This window comes from Gobio gobio (assembly GCF_949357685.1).
Source record: "Gobio gobio genome assembly, chromosome: 22".
Taxonomy (NCBI): Eukaryota; Metazoa; Chordata; class Actinopteri; order Cypriniformes; family Gobionidae; genus Gobio; species Gobio gobio.
Genome location: NC_137118.1, coordinates 6,294,952 through 6,320,750, shown reverse-complemented (window position 1 = coordinate 6,320,750; position 25,799 = coordinate 6,294,952). Strand labels below are relative to the sequence as shown.

The window sequence follows — 25,799 nt, the reverse complement described above, 5'->3', positions numbered from 1 at the left end:
TGTGTGTGTGAGTAAGTATGCTGATGATGATACAGTAATCAGAAAGCAGGGGCTCTGTCCTCATGTGCTCAGCTCTGTGCCCTGAGTTCAACTGTCCTAAACACTCTCCCAGCTGCCCCGGTACAACCTACACACACATACACACACACACATCATCATCAGTCCCCACCTGCTTGGTTCTTATGCATAAGTAGAAACTGTCATTTTTGGGTTTTCCGGGGTGAACAAGGGGCATGTTTGAGTGCACTAAACCGCTTTAAACACCACCGAAGATAAAGCATCTGAAATAATGATCAGCTGTATTCTCTCTGTTTGTGTGTGAGGGTGTAAGGTCATTGTCTGAATTGTAGGGAACAGGAGGCCTGTGCAAGGATTAAGCTGTCTGCTCACATGCTGCTAGATCAGGCATCTGGCATTACACACACACACACACACTACTTCTCGCTGTTTCAGTGATGACATTTTGCGCAACATGTCCGTGGAGAACAGAGGACTTTTACCTCTCTGTAAGTTTATTATAAATTACTGCTGCTTTTAAAAGTTTTTTGACATGCATGTTGTTGATGTGAGTTATTGTAAGTTCGTTTTAGAATAGTGTTCATATTTCTGTTTTTTATCAGTTGGTGAGACTTTGCATTCACTGTTTCTCAAATTGTGTCACCCACGTCTCTTTGAGAAGGCGGGATTTGCATACATTTAAGTCTTTGATGGTCTCACTTTCAATTTGTGCTTCCACTTTAGAGGCAAAAGTGACTGAATCACATTTTAAGTAATCTTGTTGGGGTTTGCAGCTTTGCACCAACTCGAATGTTTGAATAAACAGTGTTATTGGTATGTGTTGAACTTGACTCGCTCTGAAACGCTGGGCCAGGCGGGCATCTGTAGGAGGAATAACAAATGGAGTCTTGTTATTAGGTTTTATTTACATGTAAATTAATTCTCTCTCTCTTAAAGATGGAATAGACTGCAAGCTTCTGTTTGAAAGATGGCTCTTTTGTTAGGTGGAAAATGCCTGTTTTGTGCTTTGGCAACGCTATATTGTCTCCTGAGCAGCTTTACATGCATTACCACATGCAAAGGACTCATGTGGTTCTGTTGACCAATACAGACTCTGTGTTATGAAGTAAGGTTAGTTGATTGAATGTTTTTCCCGCTAAAACTGAATTTGTCTGTGGATGGGTAAGCAAAAAATATCAACTTCCTGTTTTATTTAATTATGCATTTTTGCAGTTCACTTACAGTGCAAATATTGAATGTATTCTCAATGAATACATCATTAAAATTAGTGGTATAGAAATACTGACATTAGAAAATGTTATCCGTTTTAAATGATATACATTTGGTCACATACCTGGACACTGTACATACTTTTACAAATGTCATGTAAACCACCCACATGCTTGTTTTCAGTGTAGGTTTGCTTTGCGTCTCTGCAGGTTTGTAATATTTCTTGTCATATCTGCCAGAACATTATAGTTACTAAAAGTCCTACAATAAAACTGTTGCAATCTTGGTATATTTTTGGTATGTTTTCACAATATCCTTAGATTCAGCATCTGCGCAGATTTATTTTCTGTATTTATTTCTGTATTTTTATGTGGAATGCTTTCTACATTTTGACAAAATGTCATCTGGTGCTGAGCACATTTCATCCACACATTCCATATGGGCACTCCAAACACAGAATGTTCTTTTCTTTTATCTCCTCTCTCAAAGCAGGAGCTTAGTTCATTCCGAGGCAGGATCTGTAGCATTTAGTACAGCATATGGTGGCTGGATTCACAGCAGAGCTGCTGACTTTTACCCACCATGCATTGTGGCTTAATGTGACTGTCGCTGTTAAATCTGTGTTGTTCGGTCTGAAAGAGAAGAGCTCTCCAGATGGTTCCTGCAAGTGCTTGCACTCTAGTTTAAATATTTGGAGATCTCTGACATCTCTGTTTAGTATCTCTTCAGGCGGGGTGGAAGAGAGTTGACCGATAATAGTAATACAGCACCTCTGACCTCATTTAGTATCACCAAAGACTTTATATATAGGAAGACGGTGCACTCCGATTACTTATGAATGGGAGAAAGTGCAACGCCCAATATGGTGAATAAGCCCCGCCTTCTAAATGAAAGAGCCAATCGTTGATTAGTAAAGTCATTATGTCACTGCAGCTGCTGTTAGTAGCTCCGGTTGCTATAGAAACAGGCAATGTTATGAGACGCACGTTTACGATTGCACATGAGCTTTGTCCAGGCTGAAAAATGCCGTTTTTCGTCATGATTCGAGCATTTAGAAACAACATTTATGATACGGTTGTTGTCAGATTTAATTGGTAATTTCAAATTTAATTGTAGATTTGGCGAACAGTTTTGGAGAATTTGATGTTTCCCCATTCAAAGAGATGCACTTGCATGCCACACTGTAAAAAAAAATCAGGTCTCCAATTGAAAATTTTCTAGTGACCGATCACATCTAAATTTTTTAGTTGGCCAAATTGAATTTCTTGAATTTGAATTGAATTAAATTGCATCAATTCACAGAAATTCAAATTGGCCAACTGAAAAATTTAGATGTGATCAGTCACTAGAAAATTTTCAATTGGAGACCTGAATTTTTTTTACAGTGCAGAGAGGCGTTTCAAAGATGGTCGCTAAGTGAAATGACTTGTCTTAAAGGGACTTTGGTATCACTTAATAGAGCGATATCACTTAATTAAATGACGTTGGTTTACATAGAAATACTATATCTAACTGAAAACATAAGCCGGGTTTCCGCCAAAATTACCCGGAACAATTTGTCCCAGGAACTTTTTTGCCACACTGTGAAAAAATATTGGTGGTTTAAAAAAGTAAGTTACCTGGTTGTCTTAAAATTTGAAATTCAATAAAATGAAAAATTTGAGTTAATACAATGAAGGAAATTGGTTTAATAAATAGAAACTCAAAATATTATTGCATCTGAACCACATAAATAAATAAAAAAGTTGTGATAAATTATGAAAATAGCACAATTTGGCATGTTTCACTGCATTATAACAAATAAAACACACAATTATGCAATATGCTTACAAAATCTTTTAATAATATTTGAATAAAGGGTGATGTAGATTCTCAAAAATGTTCATTGTATTAACTCAAATTTTTAATTTCAAAGAACTCATCATTGGCACACATCAAAAACTCTCCACCCCTCACTGTCCTATCGCCATCAATGGCCAGTCAGTAGAAATTGTTGACAGTTTCTGGTACCGTGGCATTTTATTGGACAATAAATCGAGTTTTAGACATTCATAGACGCTGCCAACAAAGACTTTGTCATACATAAACTCAGGATCCTCTCAGTCAAACCACACCTCATGTTTCTCTTATACCAAAGCATCATTGAACCCATCCTCCTGTACTGTGCCACCATGCTCTCTCTCTCTCTCACTAATAAAAACAAGCTCCTTAAAATCACTAACACCTCAAAAATAATTGGTCTTTCCACTCCCAATTTGTCGGCTCTCATTGACACTGCTACCATTTGTATAGCAAACGTCATAATACAAAATCCTAGCCACCCTCTCAACTCATGTTTCACCCTTCTTCCCTCAGGCTGTAGATACAGACAGCTGCCCCATAAAAAATCACGCATAGGGAAAAGTTTTGTACTCTAAGAGCGCTGAATTTACAAAATGCATAATTTAGAAATGTTACGTTTTTTTTTGTAATATGTCTATTTATGTGTACAATAATATGTGTATATTATGTGTGCTGAATGTTGCTCTTGGTACAGTCTGTTAAAACAAATCTCCTCAATTGAGGACAATAAAGAATGAATCTGAATCTGATGGGCCATGCATTTTCAACAGGAGACAGATCTGGATAGCAGGCAGACAGTCAAGCACATCCTCTCTATGGAGTGCAGAGTGTCTAAGAAATAGTGTTAATTTTGTCACCTATTTTTAATTTAGTCTTAGTCTTAGTCTTGTGCCAAATGTCCTTGTTAGTTTTAGTCATATTTAGTCATTCACATATCTTTTTTTGTTAGTCAAGTTTTAGTCGACTAAAAGTCTCGTCATTTTAGTCTAGTTTTAGTCAAAAGACAACTCAAGGTATCTTAGTCAAGTTTTAGTCGACCAAAAGTCTAGTCATTTTAGTCTAGTTTTAGTCAAAAGACAACTCAAGGTATCTTAGTCAAGTTTTAGTCGACCAAAAGTCTAGTCATTTTAGTCTAGCTTTAGTCAAAGGAAAACTCAATATATTTTGTGGCAAAATAAGTTACATAAAGTACATATAACCTGCATAATGTTTGTGCCACAACACCATAGCTAACTGGTTGATTTACAGCGTAGATCAGCATTAGCTTATGAGACGATGGGCACAAATATCGAGTTCGATCTTGATTCAATATGAATTCATATGTATATAGCCTACTGTACATAGTATAAGGGAAAATATGTTTTTTACACTTTTTTGGGGTTATATTATATTTGCTTGCATTCTTTACTATTCACTATTATTAACATTTCAAAATTTCACAAATAAGTAAGCAGTTATGATCTGTGTATGTATTAAAGAGCCATACAGGCACCCAGTGGGTAATGGCATTACAAGTGAATTTTTTTATTTTTCCAGCCACAAAATGACTCTAATTTGCCTCTTTGCAGTGGAATTCTCTATTTTAACCTTAATTAATACACTAATTGTAATATAAATAATAAAAATATTAGAAGAAAAATATTTTAAGTGATCATTAATGGACCATAAGTATTGCACAAATAGTATTTAGTACCAAAAGATCTCCTCAAAATATTCAATAAATATTATTGAATTAAAATATAGGCTATTTATTTTTGAAATAGTTAAGGTGTATGGTCACATTTGACCATCAATGAGTACAAGTGTGACTTAATTAGTAAGGAATACCTGAGGGATAAATACAAGAAAAACATTAATATTAATGTTAACAATGTTGATCTCTACCACTCTCCATAATAAAATGATACTGTAAATGTGGCTGACGCACACCATGCTGTACTGTTTACCAAAAATTGCTGCAAACACCTGTAAAGTGAAGCTGTTGTGTAACTTACGCGGCTTAAGCCATTCAAATATACTGCCACAGCGCTAGAGGTATTGAGCGCTCCGGGAACCACGTGACCACACGCGCACGGCCGCGAGATGACAGGCGGAGTCTGAGAGAGACCTGCACTCCAACAACAGCGGGAACTCTTTCTGAATATTTTGAACAGCTGAATATTCATCTCATGATGTAAAAGTAGAGACAATTGTAGACGAAAATGAAGAGAGATTTTATCTTAGTTTTTATTTTATGCAAAACATTTTAGTCTCGTCCTTTTTCATCAACAATAATGCATGTTAATTTAGTCTTAGTCAGTGTTTTTGGACATTGGTGCAGTCTCGTCATCGTCTCGTCTTCGTCATGGAAAAAAAGGTCGTTAACGAACATATTTAGTCTCGTCTCGTCTGACGAAATTAACACTACTAAGAAACCACTCGTTTGTTGCACGTGAATGAGACCTGGCATTGTCTTGCTTCCCAGGAAAGATGTCATTGATGCCACTAAATGTCTCTGTACAATCCCAAGATATGCCTTCAACTCAATGGTAGCTTCACACACATGAAAGTCACCCATGCTGTTTGCACTGATACACCCCCATACTATGCCCAATGTTTGCTTTTGCACTGTCGCTGATGAAAGCCTGGATGGTCGTTTTTTCCCCCAAAACAAACTGAAACGTGGACTCATCTGACCACAGCACACATTTCACTGTGTTTTAGACAATCTGAGATGAGCTCGGGCCCAGAGAACTTGTTGGCATCTCTGCATAGAATAATTGACATATAGGTTTCTCCTTGCGTAACAGAGATCCGAGTTGAGTTTCTCAATGCAGTAGGAGACTGTTAAGTGAAAACAGTTTTCCAAAGTACTCCCAAGCGGCTATTTTTTTAACACGGCAGCATGATGGTTTCTCATGCAGTGCCATCTGAGGGCTTGAAGGTCACGTTTAAAAACTGGTTTCCTGTCTTGCCCTACATGTACTGAGATGTCTCTGCATTCCCTGAATCTTTTCACAACATTATGTATTGTAGATGGTGAAATACCTAAATCCTTTGCAATCTTGCATTGAGAAATTAGATTTTTTTTTTATTGTCTCACAAAATTGTGGTGAGCCATGACCAATCTTTGTTTGCCAAAGATTTGAGATGTTCCTTTTATACCAAAAACACGATAACATCACCTATTAATCATGACTGTTTCAAAAACAGTTTAACTTGGATATTCTATAATCTTTTCACTTTTATTTTGCCTCTTTCCTAACTTTTTTGGAGTGTGTTGCAGCCATCAAAATCTAAATTTGTTTATATTTACAAACATGTTGGTGTTACGTCCCAAAGATGGCTAAGGGCATGAGGGACACAACATAAAATAAATAAATATTTTCCCGGATCTTAACTCTGAGAGACATTCAGTGGTGCAGGTGCAAAAAGAACACAAGAGCAAAATGGATTTTTAAATGAAGGAAACGGGGTAATTTATTCACAATAACATTTAGGAGGAGAAATCAATACAAAACCCCCCACAAAAACCAATACCAGGGAGTAGGAACTTAAACGGGGATAAATCAAAGAAAATAACAAAACAAAACCCCACACATTACCTACATCCCATTCCCAACTAAACTACTAAACACAATAACATAAAAAGGAGAAAAAGAAAATCTTCAGCGTCCAAGATGCCCTACATAATCTACACTAACTATCAAACTCAAAACATACAAGAATGGCACCCGTTTCTTACCTAGTCTGTTAACAACGCGCTTCCCTAGATGTTGCAAAATGGAAGTCACGTGACATTCTTTCCTGTTCTCTCCCTGGTCGGGATAAAATATTGGAGGGAAAAACAATAGAAAATATTATAATAAAGATTCAAAATACCAAACTAAGGACAAACCATCAAAAGAAAGAAAAAAAGAACGAATTAACTCAAATCTACAAATAAACAAAATCTTGCTCTTCAAGGAGCAAACAAAAGAATAAATGAGAACAAAACCCAAAACACGCAAGTAAAAAGTAAAAATTGGAAACGTCAAAAAGTAAAAACTTTTCTCTGTACTTTTGTCAGCTAAAGGATTAGTTCACTTCAAAATGAAAATGTCCTGATATTTTACTCACCCCCATGCCATCCAAAATGTTCATGTCTTTCTTTCTTCAGTGGAAAAGCAATATAGTTTTTTTTTTGAGGAAAACATTTCAGGATTTTTCTTCACACAATGGACTTCAATGGCAACCAAAATGTTGAACATCCACATCAATGCAGTTTCAAAGGGGTTCAGAGGTACTGCGCGATCCCGGCCGAGGAATAAGGTCTTATCTAGCGAAACCATCGGCCATTTTCTAAAAACAATGTACATTTATATACTTTTTAACTTAAATTGCTCATCTTGCGCTGCTCTGCGATGTGCTAGGGATTACGTAATCACGTCGGAAAGGTCACGCTAGATGTAGGCAGAAGTACATGTTTACAAAGCGCTCGTGCGAAGACTAATACAAACATCCTTTAGCAAAAAAAGGTCAAACAATGATGTAGGACGATTTTGAAGTTGAAGATGGAGGTTTTTTTTTGTAAAGGATGTTTGTATTAGTCCTCGCACGTTTGCTTGGGGCAGTACTTCTGCCTACATCTAGCGTGACCTTTCCGACGTGATTGTGCAATCCGTGGCACGTGGCAGAGCAGCGCAAGCTGAGCAATTTAGGTTACAAAGTATATAAATGTTTATTTTTTTCTTGAAAATGACAGATGGTTTTGCCAAATAACCCCCTATTCCTCAGCTGGGATCGTGCAGAGCCTCTGAAGCCCTTCGAAGCCCTTTAAAACTGCATTGATTTGGACCTTCAACGTTTTGGTTGCCATTGAGGTCCATTGTGTGAAGAAAAATCCTGGAATGTTTTCCTCTTCAACTGAAGAAAGAAAGACACGCACATCTTGGATGAGATGGGGGTGAGTAAAATATCAGGAAATTGTCATTTTAAAGTGAACTAAACCCTTTTAATAACAAATCACAGATTCTGGATTTTATTGCATTTTACAACATGTCCCAACTTTTCTGGAAATGGGGTTGTAGATCATAGCTTCATTGTCTTGTTCTGTTTCGTTTCATTGTCACTGTCTTTGCCTGAGTTCTCATTCATATGGTTTCTGATTAGCTCACACCTGTCTCTTGCTCCTTGCCTTCAGTTTGCCTGGTTTATGATTCCTTGTTTACATTGTTGGAATATGTGTAGTGTTCTCGCTCTCTGTGATTATTAAATATTGTGTTTCTTCGATCATTCTCCGCCAAGCATCTCGTTATTGTATTTGCTACACAGCTAACCTGTGACGACATTACAATGTTCCCACACATAAACTGTATATGTAAAACTTAGTTTTTGCACAGTAATGGGAATTATTGGAAAGCCCTACATATTTTCTCATTGTGATATTTGACTTGGAATCTGTTTGGCTAAGCTAGCTAGAAATGTGTGTCTAATCTCACTTTTTGACCCAGAAACACAAATTAATCTGTACCATGGCTGCCTCTCAAATATCCACCTTTTTTTCCGACTAAACAAGCATGTGTTTGCCTCTCCCCCTCTCTCTCTCTCTCTCTCTGTGTTGGATTCATTTAGATGCCAACGAATCAATCTAATAAATTGCCTTGTGTTTAATTTGATCTGCTGCCAGCTAGAGATTATGCTGGTTTTTAATCCACAAGCCCATTTAGGCAAAATGGGTGTGGAAACGACAACAGGGTTCAAGTAGGTATTAAAAAGACATTTATAGTGTTTCTCTGTCTCTCTCTCTCTATGTAGATATCCAGGAGTTTTATGAAGTGACCCTGCTGAACTCTCAGAAGAGCTGTGAGCAGAAGCTGGTGGAGGTGAATCACATGGCTCAGCAGTGGGAATACACTGCCACCAATTCGACATTACCCACAGAGGGTCCGCAGCCAGCTTCCACACCGCCAGAGGTGAGACAAATACAGAATCATCACATAGCCCTAGTGGTTCTCAACTGGCTATTGTGGTTAGGGCTATCATTTGAAATATTTCGATATTGATACCTTAACTTCGATACCGGTTCCTGAACGATTCTTTTTTCGATACCAATTTTATTCTTTATTTTTAACAAGATTACATTACACATTACCTGCAAAAAAACGCTAACACTCCACTTTTTTTGAAAATAGGCTCATTAGAGTTGAGTTTTACCGTTTTCGAATCTATTCAGCCGATCTCCGGATCTGGTGGTAGAACTTTTAGCATAGTTTGAGCGAGATGATAACGGTCTAATCAGATTCAATTATCTATGTTATGCTAAAAGTGCTACCGCCAGACCCGGAGATCGGCTGAATGTATTCGAAAAGGGTAAAACTCAACTGTTTAACTCTGGGGGAGTTGGAAAATTAGCCTATTTTCAAAAAAAAGTGGAGTGTTCCTTTAAAAGTAGAAATTTCAAGCTTTCTACAGACCTATTTCTCATGTTTGTGAGGCAAGTAGCCTATATGCTGAGTTTCGGTTCATTTATGTGACGCGTTGCAGTTCTTCTTGCAGTCGAATACAGAGCAACTTTCTTATTCCTTGCACTGTCAAGTGCTTCAGATTTATTGTGTTTCCAGTCTTGGCAGCAATTATCTTGTTGCAAATATTCCATGGCACCCTGTTGGCGCCCTGTTGGCCATACTTTTGGGACGCTTACCCCCTATTTACACTGCACATGTCTGTGGGGCATCATGGCTCCGTCAAGGTTTTGTTCTGTCCTTGTTCCCTAACGCGGCTGGTATAAACAAGCATTGACTACACACTTCAGCCTCGCACACAAGCCGCGTATCTAAATGTGATATCGAATGGCAAGACCTTTTACGATACTCAATGGTATAGAGGCAGTTCGGTCAGTGCCTAAAAAGTATCGAACTCGATACCCAGCCCTAACTGTAGTATTATTGTAGTATTATTGTAGTATTTTCTTCCACCCCAGATAGGGGATTTCATCTTTATTTTTATTTCCTTTTAATTTCCTTTTAATTCCTTTTATAACTATTATACTATATATATTTTTATTTTATTCACTTATAACTATTTTAACTTAATTTCTGTGTAAAGCACTTAGAATTGCCACTGTGTATGAAATGTACTATACAAATAAACTTGCCTTGCCTTGCCTATTATTTTAGCATTGCCATTGCATGAATAAATTATTAAAAATAGAGTTATTTTAAAGTGTAATATATATTTTCTAAACAAATGTGCTATCCATTACTTGCTCATCCGTGGCAAAATACACGCGACATCCTGATATTGGCATAGATGAGTAAAGTAATAGATAGCACATTTGTTTACAGAAGCCACGCCCCATTTTTTGTGTTAGCAGGTGTATTATGAACAAGAAATCAAGCATTCTGCGTTAGTTCAGGCAGGCCATGTAGTCAAGCTCCGCTTTTAGCTGATTGGAAAAATTCCAACCCCTCCCATATCAGCTGATCCGATTCCTATACGCACAACCGGCGCAACGTCATAGAATGTTTCTGAACAGATTCACGCCCACTTTTAGGGGAAATAAACTAGGCTGGCCATTGGGTGGGGTTGTTACACCAATTTGATGGTGAGAGAATGAAGGGACATGTTTTTTAAATTGACTACATGAAGTGTGTGGACGTATCTTTCACGCTATAAGGCAGGCAGGCTGGACATATAATTACTTGACATGTTTAATCTTAGTGATTATCTTAAGTCATTCACGTCTGCCGGCTGTGTACGGACGTTGTTTTGTGCCGCTATTTTGTATTGAAGTCTATGGCAACTCTAGTTTATTTTCCCCTAAAAAGGGGCGTTGACGAAATTGACAGTTAAGTTCCCGGATGTGCCGGTAGTCCGTATGCACTCAATTGGCAACTCTCAAACTGCTGCAATTGGCTGCTTTGCAACCCACCTCCTCCCCAGCTCCTCCTTAAACTGTTAAACTTAATCAATGTCATTCTGTTGTCATTGATGTATACTGTGTTCTAAATGCGGGGTTTCGCTGAGAATCTGCTGGTGTTCGCTGTCTTGGCTTTTCATGGAGCTCATGGAAAGGATGGGGAATTTAGAACAGAGCCATAACGGCAAATGTAAATTTTTGCAAATTATGCGAATAGAAAGTTGACTAAAAGTTTGTCTATGGTGTTTTTGACTTAAGTGGACCTGACTGAACAATGTTTTTGGAAGTTTTTGAAGAGAAATGTATGAGTTCAAATAAAAAAAAAGCTGTTATTTTATTATTTAATGTTAACATCTTGACAAATCTAATGAGACCTTGTTGAGATCTCTTCCAAAACTGCAGTAGAGACATATATATGATTCTGGGGATTTAAATTCTGCTTTCCATTTAATCTTGATTCTGCTCTTGAAGAAAATCTCATTTGTGATGTGTTCTTTTCTCTTAAAATGGCTGGAAAAGCACTCTTTATATGTGTTTGAGGCCTGTCATGTGCCGTGATGACGTTGAGTGAAAAGGCTTGTGACTGTATAATTAAAGGCAATAAATGAAGTTGTAGATATGTGAAGAACACAATTGGCTTTAGAGCTGTATGCAGGCTTTGTGTTCCCAGACGCTGGTGAATTCCGCCGCACCGCTTAGGTCTGCTGACGCATCAGCACTCACGAAAGCATAAGACGTGTCAATCAAACACCTACTGATAAAATGGTACAAGTGTACTAGAGACTTGTGTGATTAATGACTTCAATTTTCTGAGAAAGTGAGATTATACTGGACTGAAAAGGGCCTGAGACGAGATTCTTGTTGCTCAGCGGATTTCATTTAAAAATGCATAGCAGAAAGATTAAAGCTTGTTGTATTTTCAACTGCATTGTTAAATGCAAAACGTCATCTCAGTTTCACATACGCATATAATGTTTCCATGTATTGATGGGTGTTTTTATTTATTGTGTAGTATTTTATCATGTTAATAACTGCATTATTTTGCCAGTGCATGTGCAGTCATCAATTCAGACTGCTTTTTTTTGCATACTGCCACTAGGGGGACGCTGTCTCTGTGTGAGCTGTGTGTCTTGATCCCAGTGTCTCATGGTCTTTTTGGACAGAAGGACGACATCCTGACATCAGCATATTTACATATGTAGATATCTTCACTGAGCCATTAGCATACAGAAGTTGTTAGTTAATTATTTACATACAATTAACAAAAACACATGCACTATTATATGCTATTAGCTATGTCAGTTGTCATTGTATGTCTTTTTTGAGGAAATTAAATATTCACCAAGGATGCAAAGTCTTCTTTATTTGTAAAAAAAGACATTTATAATGAAACAAAAGATTTATATTTCAAATAAATGCTGTTCTTTTCAATTTTGTTCATCAAAGAATCCTAAAGTTTCCACAAAAATATTAAGCAACACCTTTTTCGACACTGATCATAATAAAACATATTTCTTAATGCATCAGCATATTAGAATGATTTCTGAAGGATCATGTGACACTGGAATAATGATGCTGAAATTTCAGCTTTGCCATCCCGGGAATAAATTAGTTAAAGGAACACGCCGACTTTTTGGGACTTTAGCTTATTCACCGTATCCCCCAGAGTTAGATAAGTCCATACATACCATTCTCATCTCTGTGCGTGCCATAACTCTGTCTGACGCACCCACCGCTAGCCTAGCTTAGCACAAAGACTGGAGGTAAATGGCTCCAGCTAGCCTACTGCTCCATAAGTAAGGAACTATACTCTGATTCCTGCGTAATCAAGGAACTTTGCTGCCGTACCATGGATGCAGTGGCGCAATGATATTACGCAGCGCCTGAAAATAGTAAAATATAGATTAATCATCATTAAAGCTACACTTGTCTCTGTTCCCGTTGTTCTTTGATGAACATTAATGACAGGCATCATCAGTGCTCCTGTCACTTTAAGAACGCGGATCTGACGCGCTGTCCCGCGCATCTCATTTCCTCACAACTCTTTAAGTTAATTTAAGACGTTATTTAACTAATTTAAGACTCCTAATATGAGAATACTCAAAATTCTCTGTGTTGTTGTTATTGTTTGTTCATGAGCAAAAGAGAACTCGATGTGAGCAGGAGAATGACGCGAGTCTGTCTGTGCGTCGAGTGTGTGTGTGTGTGTGTGTCAGAGTGTCCCTCGATTAGCTGACATGAGACGCAGCCACACAGACAAGACATTGACACACAGCGCATTCTCTTGTGTCTTGTTGCGCTTGGAAGCATTTACATGAAAAGGAGCGTGATCATGGCAAAAATGGATATAAAAACGGACGCTGCGTTATTTGGGTTAAATATTTTTAATGCGTTAAGCTGAAAAAATGAATCGCCCACGTTAACGCGTTAATTTGCCCAGCCCTAGTATTGACTTATCTAACTCTGGGGGAAACGGTGAATAAGATTAAGTCCCAAAAAGTCGGCGTGTTCCTTTAATTTGAAAATATATTAAAATAGAAAACATCTATTTTAAATTGTAATAATACTTCACAATATAATTTTTTTAACTGCATTTTTGATCAAATAAATGCAACCTTGGTGAGCGTGAGAGACTTTTTTCAAAAATAATTGTATTATTTCTCTTGGTTTAAAATAACTGTCCTCAAATCTTTGCTATGGCGTTGGTTTTTGAAATGAATTTAAATAAAAAATGCTCCCAATCACATATCATGGTCTTCAGGATGTTAATCATTTATGTGGCCCGTATACATATGCGAGTGTGTGAGAGTCTGTGCTGCTACGGTTGGCTGTTATATGTTATATAAGGGTTGTGTTTGTGAGTTTCAGACTGATGCATCTGGCCATCTCTCTTCCTTCAGCCTGCCTTATACATTATACATTATTTGTTGACAGACTTTCCAAGCAGAATTTTTTCTTAATTCTGTGACTTCAGATAAAATGCTCTTTTAAATAAATGTATAATGTATAAAAGCAAAATCTCCCTTGAAATCCTGCTGTTAATCTAAATATCCTCCATGCTCTTGAATATCAGCAGCTCACTTGATTGAGGATGTGTCAGAATGTTTGAATATCAAAACCATACCAACTGTTACATTAATGTTAGGGGTGTAACGATATATCATTTAATATAAAAATGTGACGATATGTATTGTTGATGGAAACGATATGATTCGCGATATATTTGTTTTATCCAAGGCTCAACTTGCTGTAGTCTGCCTATTTATAAGCTATAATTCACCCAAACACAAATTTGCAAATGTACCACAAATGTAAATTCTGTCATCATGTAGCTACTCACCATCATGTCGTTTTTCGTTTAACTTCCAAACACAAATGAAGATATTCTTTATGAAACCTAAGGGATTTCTGTCCTTCCATTTAAAGTCATTTCCTCTCAAACTTAAAAAATCCAAAAAATGTCATAAAGGCATCGTAAAAAGAACTAATCGAGTGGTCTAATCCAAATCCATTTTAATAAATGAACACGACGCGCATACTGTAGTAAACACGGACGTTCAAATGATTGCGTGATGCGCGAACACATCATGAGTGAGTAAATGTAGAATTTAAATTCCTGGATGAGCTAAACATTTAAAGTTTGAGAGTGGTCACTTTGAGACGCTTTCTTGCGATTAGAACCGGGATTGATTCTTCAAAGTGAGAGCGCAAACATTATTTAAAGTGACACTCCTCAAAGTCAAAGCGCAAACGTCATTTAAATCACCAGATCACATTTAGTTTTGGTAGCATGATTATTCAAAGCATTTTAGATGGTTTATTCTTATATGTATAGTGCATTAATAGCGGGAGAGGTGGGACATAGCAAGCACCGGGAGAGTTGCGAGCATGGGGAGAGAATCCTGTCTGCATTGAAAACGTGAGTAATGCGTGAGGGGAAAAAATGGGAGTTCCAGGGACATTATTACATTTAACGACTATATATAATGTTGAATATAATGTATAATAATGCAATGGGGGAATATTTGTGGGTCCTGATAATAATACACTAATAATAATAATATACAAGTAAAAATAAAAAAAAGTATTTATTTTGGTTTAAAACATCGGGATACGTATCGTATCGTGAGTTAAGTATCGTGATTTATATCGAATGGTGACACGAGTGTATCGTTACACCCCTAATTAATGTTCTAAAAACGTTACTCGTATGCTTAAAGTGAAATGCTTCTGGAGTCAGGCATTAGAGATGTTGATGACTTCTAAAAGTGGGTGTGTTTTTGTCCCCAGCTGAGAGAGGAGAGCCACATGGAGCTGACAGTGGAGGAGCCTGCTGTAGGAACCACCAATACAGAGGTGAGAAACAGTCTTCCCACATTCCAGTCAGTTTTCTGACAGATACCGATTGTCACATGGCAGTTTTTACACCAGCTACGCGTGAGTAATGCAGGCAGAGAGTTTTTTCCTTTCGGATGATTTATATCCATTTGGAGGGACGCCATAGACTGTTGATAAGTGCTATATCGATTAAACCGTGAGAGGTTTTGAGATGAGTTTTTCATGCGGTGACATTTTCTGAGTACTTGTGTTATAAAGTGTTTATCACTTTACATACTCACTTATTGTTTGCACTACTGGATCTAAAATATAATAAAATAATTATGAGAACCAGTGTTATTTATATACTAGTATAGTATTTATCAATATGTTGAATTAGCTTTTTAGTATTACTTACAGTATATACTATTAGAGTATTTATTAATATTTTAATTTAGCTTTTATTATTATATTATCATTTGTTTCTAATCCGCTTCTATAGTATTAGTTAAACTAAAAACTTAGCAGGGATTGCTCTGTAAATTAAATTGAGAATGTAACTAATGCATATATGCTATGTTAAATACTGTAATCTATGCCAGATATATATATAGCCTACATTTTGAAATAATTTGAGGCTGAAACATCCATAAGCATGCGTGTTTATTTTAGCACTTCCGTCAGTGAAACAACACAGCCTATAAAACAGTTAAACGATTTTCAGTAAATAATGGTTACCTCAAGAATATAAGAAAATTAAATATTAGTTAGAAAAATATTTGATTCATACTATTTCCCCGCAAAGATGCGTCATATACCGCTCTGCGCTTTGAGAGGAATGTGGGACACAAGCTGGATAGACACCTTCTCGAATATCTTCATCTTCATGTTTTCTCCTGATGTTGCAAGGCAACACTGTTTGTAAAATGTCTGAAGAGCGGATTTTATCTAGCACAAGGTCAAGACATTTAGGCAATATTTGATTGTTCACTGCCAGAGAAAACGAAACTAAAATCACCGGCGTGTGTGTGAAATGCGCTACTCAAATACACCAAACTTGACGCGCCTTACTAAGTTTAATAACAAGAACAACTGTGTTAAATACAATTTGAAGTAAAAAAGTATTCGTCCCACAGTGTTTTGTTATACTTTCCCACAGTAAAGGATGTGAATAGTTATAATAGACTTAATTATAAGCAAACGAAGGGAAGAAACGTTTATAATCCCCTGCGAAAATGGGTGCGACGTGAGTGAAGATTTGGGAAAAGAAACGAGATGTCCATGTCCATTGGGATAAAATGGACTAGGCCTATTGTTAAAATTCACGGAAAATCGATTGACCAGATCCTGATCACAAAACAGAATGAAAAAGAGCTCTCTGACCATTATTTCCTTTCTAGGCTAAACATAGCTTTGTGCTTCACTCCTGTGGTAATATTCACGTGAAACAGCATTCACATACAAAACACTGGGTTAGTAAAATAACGAAATTAATTTTTAAATAGTAGAAAATAATATTTGTGTAAAGAGCTTAATTTAAACCTCATTTAAATATCTGCCTTCTCAGAGAAGTTTGAATCCAAAAATCTGACATTTCCTGCAATCTCAGTATTCAACATTTTTATTGAAATTTACATGAATAAACACTGAGCCAGAACATTTTGACTATTCACGGGTGAAGCGATTATCGTTGACCATCTGACCATCTGAACCCAAGATGGCGGCGCGAGTAGTTCGCGAGGCTCCGGGTCTCTCCAGATTCTGCAATTTTGCGGTATTTTTCCTGCTCATCTCGGGTCTGTTCGTTCAGAATAGTTGTGCCTTAACATCGTACACCCGTGGTGAGATTTTGGATATTGGTTTGCGAATTTCCGACAGTTTTATGGACAATCTTCGACTCCTTCCTGAGATCGCTAGAACACCCGAGGCTATGCACTCTGCCCGGCCGGGCGGAAGTGCTCGCAGGCGGCGCTGTGATCGTAAACAAAGGCGGGGAAGACGCGGTGGTCTGAGAGCTAAGCTAAGGCTAAAGCTAAGGCTTACCCCACATCGGCTCTCTTTACCCAGTATTTTCCTTGCCAATGTACGGTCGCTAGTGAACAAAATGGAGGAGATTCGACTCAGCATCACACACAGCAAGAAACTTTTGAACTGTAACGTCCTAATCTTCACGGAAACCTGGCTAAACGGCGGAATACCGGACACCGCTATTGAGCTAGCGGGATGCCACACGCTCCGGGCGGATAGAACATTAGATGGCTCCGGTAAGACCAGAGGTGGTGGATTGTGCATTTACATTAACAAAGCCTGGTGCACAAACTCTGTTATTGTTGGGAGTCATTGTTCAGCTAACCTGGAGTTTCTCATGGTTAAATGTAGACCGTTTTATCTGCCGCGAGAGTTCACTTCCACCATTATAACTGCAGCCTATATTCCCCCGGATGCTGATGCCAAGCTTGCTATGAAAGAACTTCATGCAGCCATCAGTAAACAACAGACTGATCACCCGGAAGCTGCTTTTATTGTTGCAGGTGACTTTAATCATTCAAACTTAAAGTCAGTGCTACCCAAGTTTCACCAGCATGTTTCCTGCCACACCAGAGGAAACAAAACCTTAGACCACGTGTACACAAACATGGCCGGAGCTTACGTTGCGACACCCCTCCCCCACCTGGGACAGTCAGACCACATCTCTTTGTTCCTCATCCCCAAATATTCACCCCTCATCAACCGTGTGAAGCCATCAATGAAAACCATCAAGGTGTGGCCTGCGGGGGTTGATTCCACACTCCAGGAAAGGTTTCTACACACAGACTGGAGTGTGTTTGCTTCTCAAGCCACCAGTGGCGCTCACACGGACATTGACTCCTACACCTCCTCTGTATTGGATCATATCAATACCACCATTGACAGTGTTACAACCCAGAAACAGATCACCACATACCCAAATCAGAAGCCATGGATGAACAGGGAAGTGCGACTCCTGCTGAAGTCACGCAATACTGCCTTCAGATCAGGAGATGCACAAGCCTACAGCGCATCCAGGGCAAACCTGAAGAGGGGCATCAAAAAGGCCAAGCACTGCTACAAGCTAAAGATAGAGGGTCACTTTTCCAACTCTGACCCTCGACGCATGTGGCAGGGCATCCAGGCCATCAGTGACTACAAACCCCCCCACTTCACCCCCGCAGCCACTGATGTCAACTTCCTGAACGAGCTAAATCACTTTTACGCTCGTTTTGAAAGAGACAACAGAGAAACTGCCACCAAGCTCAAACCCTCAGCTGACCCACCAATCACACTCTCCTCCACAGATGTCTGCAAGTCACTGAGCCGGATCAGCGCGCACAAGGCTGCTGGACCAGACAACATCCCTGGTCGTGTTCTCAGGGCATGTGCGGAGCAGCTCGCTGAGGTTTTTACAGACATTTTCAACCTGTCTCTTGCCCAAGCAGCTGTACCTTCATGCTTTAAACGCACGTCCATTGTGCCAGTGCCAAAACACTCTAACCCGAGGTGCCCTAATGACTACCGCCCTGTAGCACTCACACCCATCGTCATGAAGTGCTTTGAGCGGCTGGTCCTGGAACACCTAAAAGACTCTCTACCATCCACATTGGACTCACACCAGTTTGCCTACCGCAGCAATAGGAGCACAGAGGATGCCGTTTCCATGGCACTGCACTCTGTGCTCACTCACCTGGACAATAAGAACACTTACGCACGCATGCTGTTTGTTGACTTCAGCTCAGCATTCAACACTGTCATCCCAACCAAGTTAATAGCCAAACTTGGAGACCTGGGCATCAATACCTCAATGTGCAACTGGATTTTGGACTTCCTAACTGACAGACCCCAGAATGTTCGTTCAGGATCCACCTGCTCCACATCCATCACACTCAACACTGGTGTACCACAGGGCTGTGTGCTAAGTCCGTTTCTCTACTCCCTCTTCACCGCCGACTGCAAGCCTGTGTATGGATCTAATTCTATCGTCAAGTTTGCGGACGACACAACGGTGATTGGTCTCATCAGCAACAACGATGAGACTGCCTATAGGGAGGAGATCCAGCACCTGGCCACATGGTGCGCTGATAATAACCTGCTCCTCAACACCACCAAAACGAAGGAGCTCATCGTGGACTTCAGGAAGGAGTCAAGAGGCACACACGACACCATCCACATCAATGGAATGGCTGTTGAACGTGTCTCCAGTTTCAAGTTCCTGGGGATCCACATCTCGGCGGACATGTCGTGGACGACCAACACCTCCAGCCTGGTCAAGAAGGCTCACCAGCGCCTCTTCTTCCTGAGGACACTGAGGAAGAATCAGCTCTCCTCGGCTATCCTGGTGAACTTCTATCGCTGCGCAATAGAAAGTATCCTGACCAACTGTGTGGCAGTGTGGTATGGGAGCTGCTCTGTTGCGGAGCGCAAGGCACTGCAGCGGGTGGTGAAAACTGCCCAGCGCATCACAGGGACTCCACTGCCTGCCATCGAACACATCCAGAGGAAACGCTGTCTGCATCGAGCTCGCAGCATCCTCAAGGACTCCTCTCACCCAGCCCACAGACTGTTTTCTCTCCTGCCCTCCGGCAGGCGTTTCAGGATCCACCGGACCAGGACCAGCAGACTTAAGAACAGTTTTTTCCCCAGAGCTGTCTCTTTACTGAACTCAAACCCCCGCTGATCCACTCCCCTCATATACTGATAACTCTCCTACCTCACATCCGCCTTCACTTTGTTATTTGCACTACCGACTCTTTATTACAGTAACAACTGTTTACTTATTCATTTTGCACTACCACACCGTAACTGGATTATGCTCATTTGCACTGCCGACTGTTATTTACAGTACCTACTGTTTACATTTGTATTTTGCACCGTACTTCTAACTGTAATATGCAATCACTTCCACTGCACTTTTACACTTTTTTTCGGATAGCTTCTGTCCATAATTTATTGCACTACCTTAATCCACTGCCATATTCCTCATTTTAGCCTAACATATCATTGTATACCTCTATCTGTAAAATTCTGTTTATAGTAATAGCCATCTGTATATTATATTATATTCATAGTACATATCCACCTGTAAATTCTGTTTATAGTATTAACCATCTGTATATTATTCACTGTACATATTCACCTGTAAATTCTGTTTATAGTAATAGCCATCTGTATATTATATTATATTCATAGTACATATCCACCTGTAAATTCTGTTTATAGTATTAACCATCTGTATATTATTCACTGTACATATTCACCTGTAAATTCTGTTTATAGTAATAACCATCTCTCTATTTATAGACATATTTATATATACTCAGTACATATCCATGTCCTGCACTTATGCAAACGTTGTATATCCTGCACTTGCTGCTATTGCACTTCTGGTTAGACCTAAACTGCATTTCGTTGCCTTGTACTTGTACTTGTACTTGTGTAATGACAATAAAGTTGAATCTAATCTAATCTAATCTAATCTCCTAGCAAGGCAATATATTAAGGTCTGAGATTAGATGTTAAGCAAACAATCAGTTCTCATAATCAATGTGCAGGAACAAAGATCTGAGCAACTTTGACAAGGTCCAAATTTTATAGCAAGGCGACTGGGTCAGTATTACTGAAAGGGCAAGGCTTGTGTGTTGCTCCTGGTCAGCAGTGGTGAGATTTTACCAACAGTGATCCGAGAAGGGGCAAAACACAAACCGGTGACAGGGTGTTGAGCGGCCAAGGCTAGGCCTGGCGATATGGCTGAAAACTGTATCACGATATAAGTGTTTAATATCAGTCGACTCGATATTGATAATTATTGATATTTTTATGACCTAAAATAAGGACCAGGAGAAAAATATTTTACATTTAAACATTATTAAACGTAAAATTCCTCTGATTATAATCCCCTCAGTTATAAAGGCAGAAATGTCAACACAGCCCTGGAAAACACTCAAATAATTAAAATATAAACACAAGTCTAAATGAACACTTAACAATTATCTCTTAACATTAATGCGTAGTGCCTCCTTTATTTCTTTGTAACTGTTAGCGTTTAGATGCTTTGTCATAAGGCACTGATGCGGAGTACCTCTCCATGTCGTTTCAAAGGCTGAATCCGAAATCGCCCCCTATACTCTTAAATAGGGCGCTATTTGACGGGACAGCCATTTGTAGTGGTGTCCGAAACCATAGTGGACGTTATTGAGAGCACTCATTCTATCCCACTTTGCACCGCAATAACGAATGTACAGCCGATGTACACACAGCGCCTGTCCGATTTAGCTCACTTGTTTTCATTCACTCCTTCAAGTGAACTGTATTAGTGGATTAAAGTAGGGAATAGTGATTGAGGGTTTAGGGGACGATTTCGGATTCAGCCAAAGTCAATAATAGCACAACGGCGAGTGCGTCGAGTATAAACACGTCCCCAAACAAACGAGGCGCGCTCGCGCTGCGGAGCCAGACAAGTTTGTGGTATTACAGTCTTGGTGGGGACGACAGTCTTGCAGACGACATTGGTCTGACTACGGTCAGACTTATAAAATCCAAAAAACTTTATTATTGGCGAGCCGACTTGTTTTCCTGTTTTATCAACAATTTCCTCGCTCGCTGCGGCACTCATTTTCCACGTATCACTCCACGGCGGTTCTGTTTACTGTAGAATGAATCCAACACGAGACAACGATATGGCGCAACCAAACAGGATACAGTTACCTGATTGGCTGTTAGCCTTTCACTCCCTACGTCGCTTGGTTACCATAGATCGAGTGCCTTTGTTCATGCAAGCAAACTTGCTTCGCAACCTCTGGTTTCTTCCGACAAGGAAAAATAAATTATCTAACGCATTTTTTATTGATATCGATAAAGTGTCAATCGCGATACATATTGTTATCGTTTTATCGCCCAGCCCTAGCCAAGGCTCATAGATGCACGAGGACAACGAAGGCTATCCCGTCTGGTCCATCTGATCCACTGTGGCAAAAGTCACACAAAATGTTTAATAATGGTTATGGGAGGAATGTGTCACAACACTGCTGTGTATGGGGATGCGTAGCCATAGACCAATCAGAATGGTGACCCTTGTCCACCATGTGAGCGTCTGAACTGGACCTTAGAGCAATGGAAGAAGGTGATTTTCGTTCCAAAATGGGTTTTGTGCATGCTGGAAACAGGAACAGGGATTTGAAATCCGTTTGGTGGCATTTGTCTGCATGCACTATTAGTAGGTTGTATTGAAAATTGAACTGTGTGTTTGTGTGTGGAGCCTGATTCTGCCTTTTCGCTAGTACAGCTCTAATCTTGGAGGCGTGTGGATCTCCGGTAATTGCCACCACTGTCTAACTCAACCAGCTTGGATGCTCTCAGCATTTACAAAGAAGTGAGAAACACTTATACGTACAAGAACACAGGCTTATATTCTAAATCCCATTTCTAAGCTATTTCAGCAATAACCGCATAGGGCGGCACGTCACGTAATTGCTCTCACTTTGGGGTCAATTTGAATTAGCGTCCACATCCATTCATTCATCGTTCTGTTTAATCTAAGCAGGAGCTGCAGTTTTGTCTTCTGCTGCTTTAAATGCGCTGCAGAATGGATTCTGATGTGCTGTCAATGATTCTTATCGTTCATCCACAGGGAAAAAGGCTCTGAAAGTGTTTCCAACCATATTGTTTCTCTGCTGTTATAGTTGCTTTACTTTTATATTTACAACAATTTTAGAACTATATCTTTTCCATTATAGTTATCGTCCTTGGTGTGAGCGGGCCTTTTTGAGTCGATCTGTGTTATTAGTGACCCACATATACTCAAGACCAAATCAAGGACTCAGAGTTTGAGACATCTGTGGCTTTTATGTTTTTGAAAAGAGGGCAGAGCCAATTATAGGGAGGCACAAAGACAAACCCAAATATAGCTGGAATAATACAGAAAGACCATATCTGTGGAAGTCCACGCGTCAGGGTAGAGGTCGAAATGAGAGCTTTTTCTGAATGAATCTGTGGCGACTCCCTCTTTTGTTACTCAAGTGGGACACCTGAGCATCTTGAGGTCACTTACAACACCTCACACACAGAGTCCCTGCGGCTCTACCAGATGGTTTCAGATGGTTTCGTCTGTACACATGAGCGAGCAGCACTGCCCTCAGGTGTGCCGTCTGTAAGCGTTTACAACTGCCCTGTGCCTCAGGTGCTCATACAGTGACACACGCACAATGCACATACCTCTGTCGCTGAGTCGGATCCTGTTAAATCAGAGTTATCCATAGAAAATGAGCTTACATCGTGATAGCGTGGTAGTTGGGGACACCGTTCCTCGTGCCAAAAGAAATTCTTAATCTTGCTTACAGAAGAGTTTTTTTTTCTATTTGTATATCATTGTCCTCATTAAAATAGGTTTTAGCGTGGACTTAGGTTGTCCTCTTGATCCGGGCATCGGTGATCTGAGGGTAAACAGGGCTGGAATGATGAGCTTAAACTCTCCAAGGAAAAATTAACAGTACTTTATTTGATTTAGCATAAGATAATTATATCAACATCTCCAGCAGTCATATCACCCTGTAGCCCAAGACTGGTTTCCCACTGAAGCTAAGCAGGGCTGAGACTGGTCAGTACCTGGATGGGAGACCAACTGGGAAAACTAGGTAGCTGCTGGTAGAGGTGTTAGTGAGGCCAGCAGGGGGCGCTCACTCTGTGGTCTGTGTGGGTCCTAACGCCCCAGTATAGTGATGGGGACACTATACTGTAACAAGCACTGACCTTCGGATGAGACGTTAAACCGAGGTCCTGACTCTCTGTGGTCATTAAAAATCCCAGGATGTCCTTCGGAAAAAGTGTAGGGGTGTAACGGCATCCTGGCCAAATTTGCCCATTGGCCCCTGTCCATCATGGCCTCCTAATCATCCCCATATCCTGATTGGCTTCATCACTCTGTCTCCTCTCTACCAATCAGCTGGTGTGTGGTGGGTGTTCTGGCACAATATGGCTGCCGTTGCATCATCCAGGTGGTGCTGCACATCGGTGGTGGTTGAGATTCCACCTTCTATTTGTAAAACCCTTTGAGTACCCAGAAAAGCGCTATATAAATGTAACAAATTATTATTATTAATTAATATTATTTCTCATTTATTTGATTTTGTTGCACACCTGAGGCTTGTTTCGTTGATTAGTTTGTGTGTGTATTTAAGCCCTGTTTTGATTGGTTCATTTGTCTGTTCATGTTTATGTATTCTGAGGCCCCGTCCACATGGAGATGCGTTTAGCTGTATGCGTAAAAAAAATAGTATCGGATCAGCGTTTCGTCCAGACAGATGCAGCGTTTTGGGAGCCCGAAACCGGTATTTTTAAAAACCCAGAGTGGATAAATCTGAAAACAACACCCTTGCGTTTTCATATGTACAGCCAAGCCGTATATTTTGTGAAAAGGAGATGTTCACACCACGTCTCGTGCATGCTCCCAAGTATTTCTGTGGCAGAATTACAGCGCCACATACTGGTCTGGCATGTATACTACACCGTTTTGAGTCGGTTTCAGTGGTTTCGTGTGGACGCAAATATTTCTTGAGACGAGGGGAAAAAAAGATTGGATAGGGAAAGCTCTGACTTCATGTGGATGTGGCCTGAGTAGCCTGAGTGCTTTGTTTATTTGAGTTTATGTCTAATAAATCAACTACTGCTGCGAATAGATCGAGCTCTTTATTTTATGTCTTTGTATCAACTGTGAGTGTGTGACACAAGTTTTTTTTTTTTTTTTTTTTATGTTTTCGAAAGAATCCTCTTGTGTTCACCTGCATTTATTTAATAAAAAATGCAGTGAAATAGTAATATTGTGAAATATTACCATTTAAAACAATTGTTTTCTATTTTAATATAATTCAAAATGTAATATATTCCTGTGATCAAAGCTGATTTTTCAGCATCATTACTCCAGTCTTCAGTGTCACATGATCCTTCAGAAATCATTCTAATATGATGATTTGCTGCTCAAGAAACACTTATTAAAGGGGTGGTTCCGTGTTTTTTTTCTAGGCTTGGTTGTGTTTATGGGGCGCAGTATGACATGTCTTAATACTTATATATTTACTTATATTTTACCTTTATTCCACACCGCTGTCTCCACTGTCCTTTGAATGGCTCGTTTGCTTCCTGCTTCTGTGAAGCCCATCCCTCCGAAAAACGCAATGGTCTTTTTTGATTGGTTAGATGGCCAAATGTAGTTTGTAGTTCTGCAACAGCTCTCTCTCCTTCGTAATGACTGCGACGTGGCCTCGCCCACTTTGTTGCGTGTTCGCGGGGGCAGTATTTATGTTAATAGCAAGGGTTTATGATGTCACCAACCCGGGAAGAAGCTTGTTGTAGTCCAAACCGGCCGTTTTTGTAGGCAATAAATTGCCATAACTTTAAAAGACAATATCTCCGTTTGCATTGAACTTTCAGCGCTGTAACTTTGCAGATACTGTTTATGCTCAAGCAGCAACATTACACACTAACTAAAGTTAAAAAAGTGAAATCGCATGCAACCACCCCTTTAACAAAA

General features: G+C 39.5%; 1 protein-coding gene across 2 annotated transcripts in view; it reads left to right on the top strand.

Moving 5' to 3' along the window:
* The window catches only part of dlg2 (discs, large homolog 2), a 394,149-nt gene that overhangs the window by 34,596 nt on the left and 333,754 nt on the right, over window positions 1-25,799 (top strand). Inside the window, exons 1-3 of one of the 2 annotated variants that reach the window (XM_079804837.1) lie at window positions 430-506; window positions 8,845-9,002; window positions 15,239-15,304. In XM_079804837.1, the coding sequence (XP_079660963.1) occupies window positions 473-506; window positions 8,845-9,002; window positions 15,239-15,304 (258 nt within the window). In that variant the 5' untranslated portion in view covers window positions 430-472. Of the gene's footprint in view, window positions 1-429; window positions 507-8,844; window positions 9,003-15,238; window positions 15,305-25,799 lie in introns of those variants that run through there. The other variant, XM_079804836.1, reaches the window with a different exon arrangement.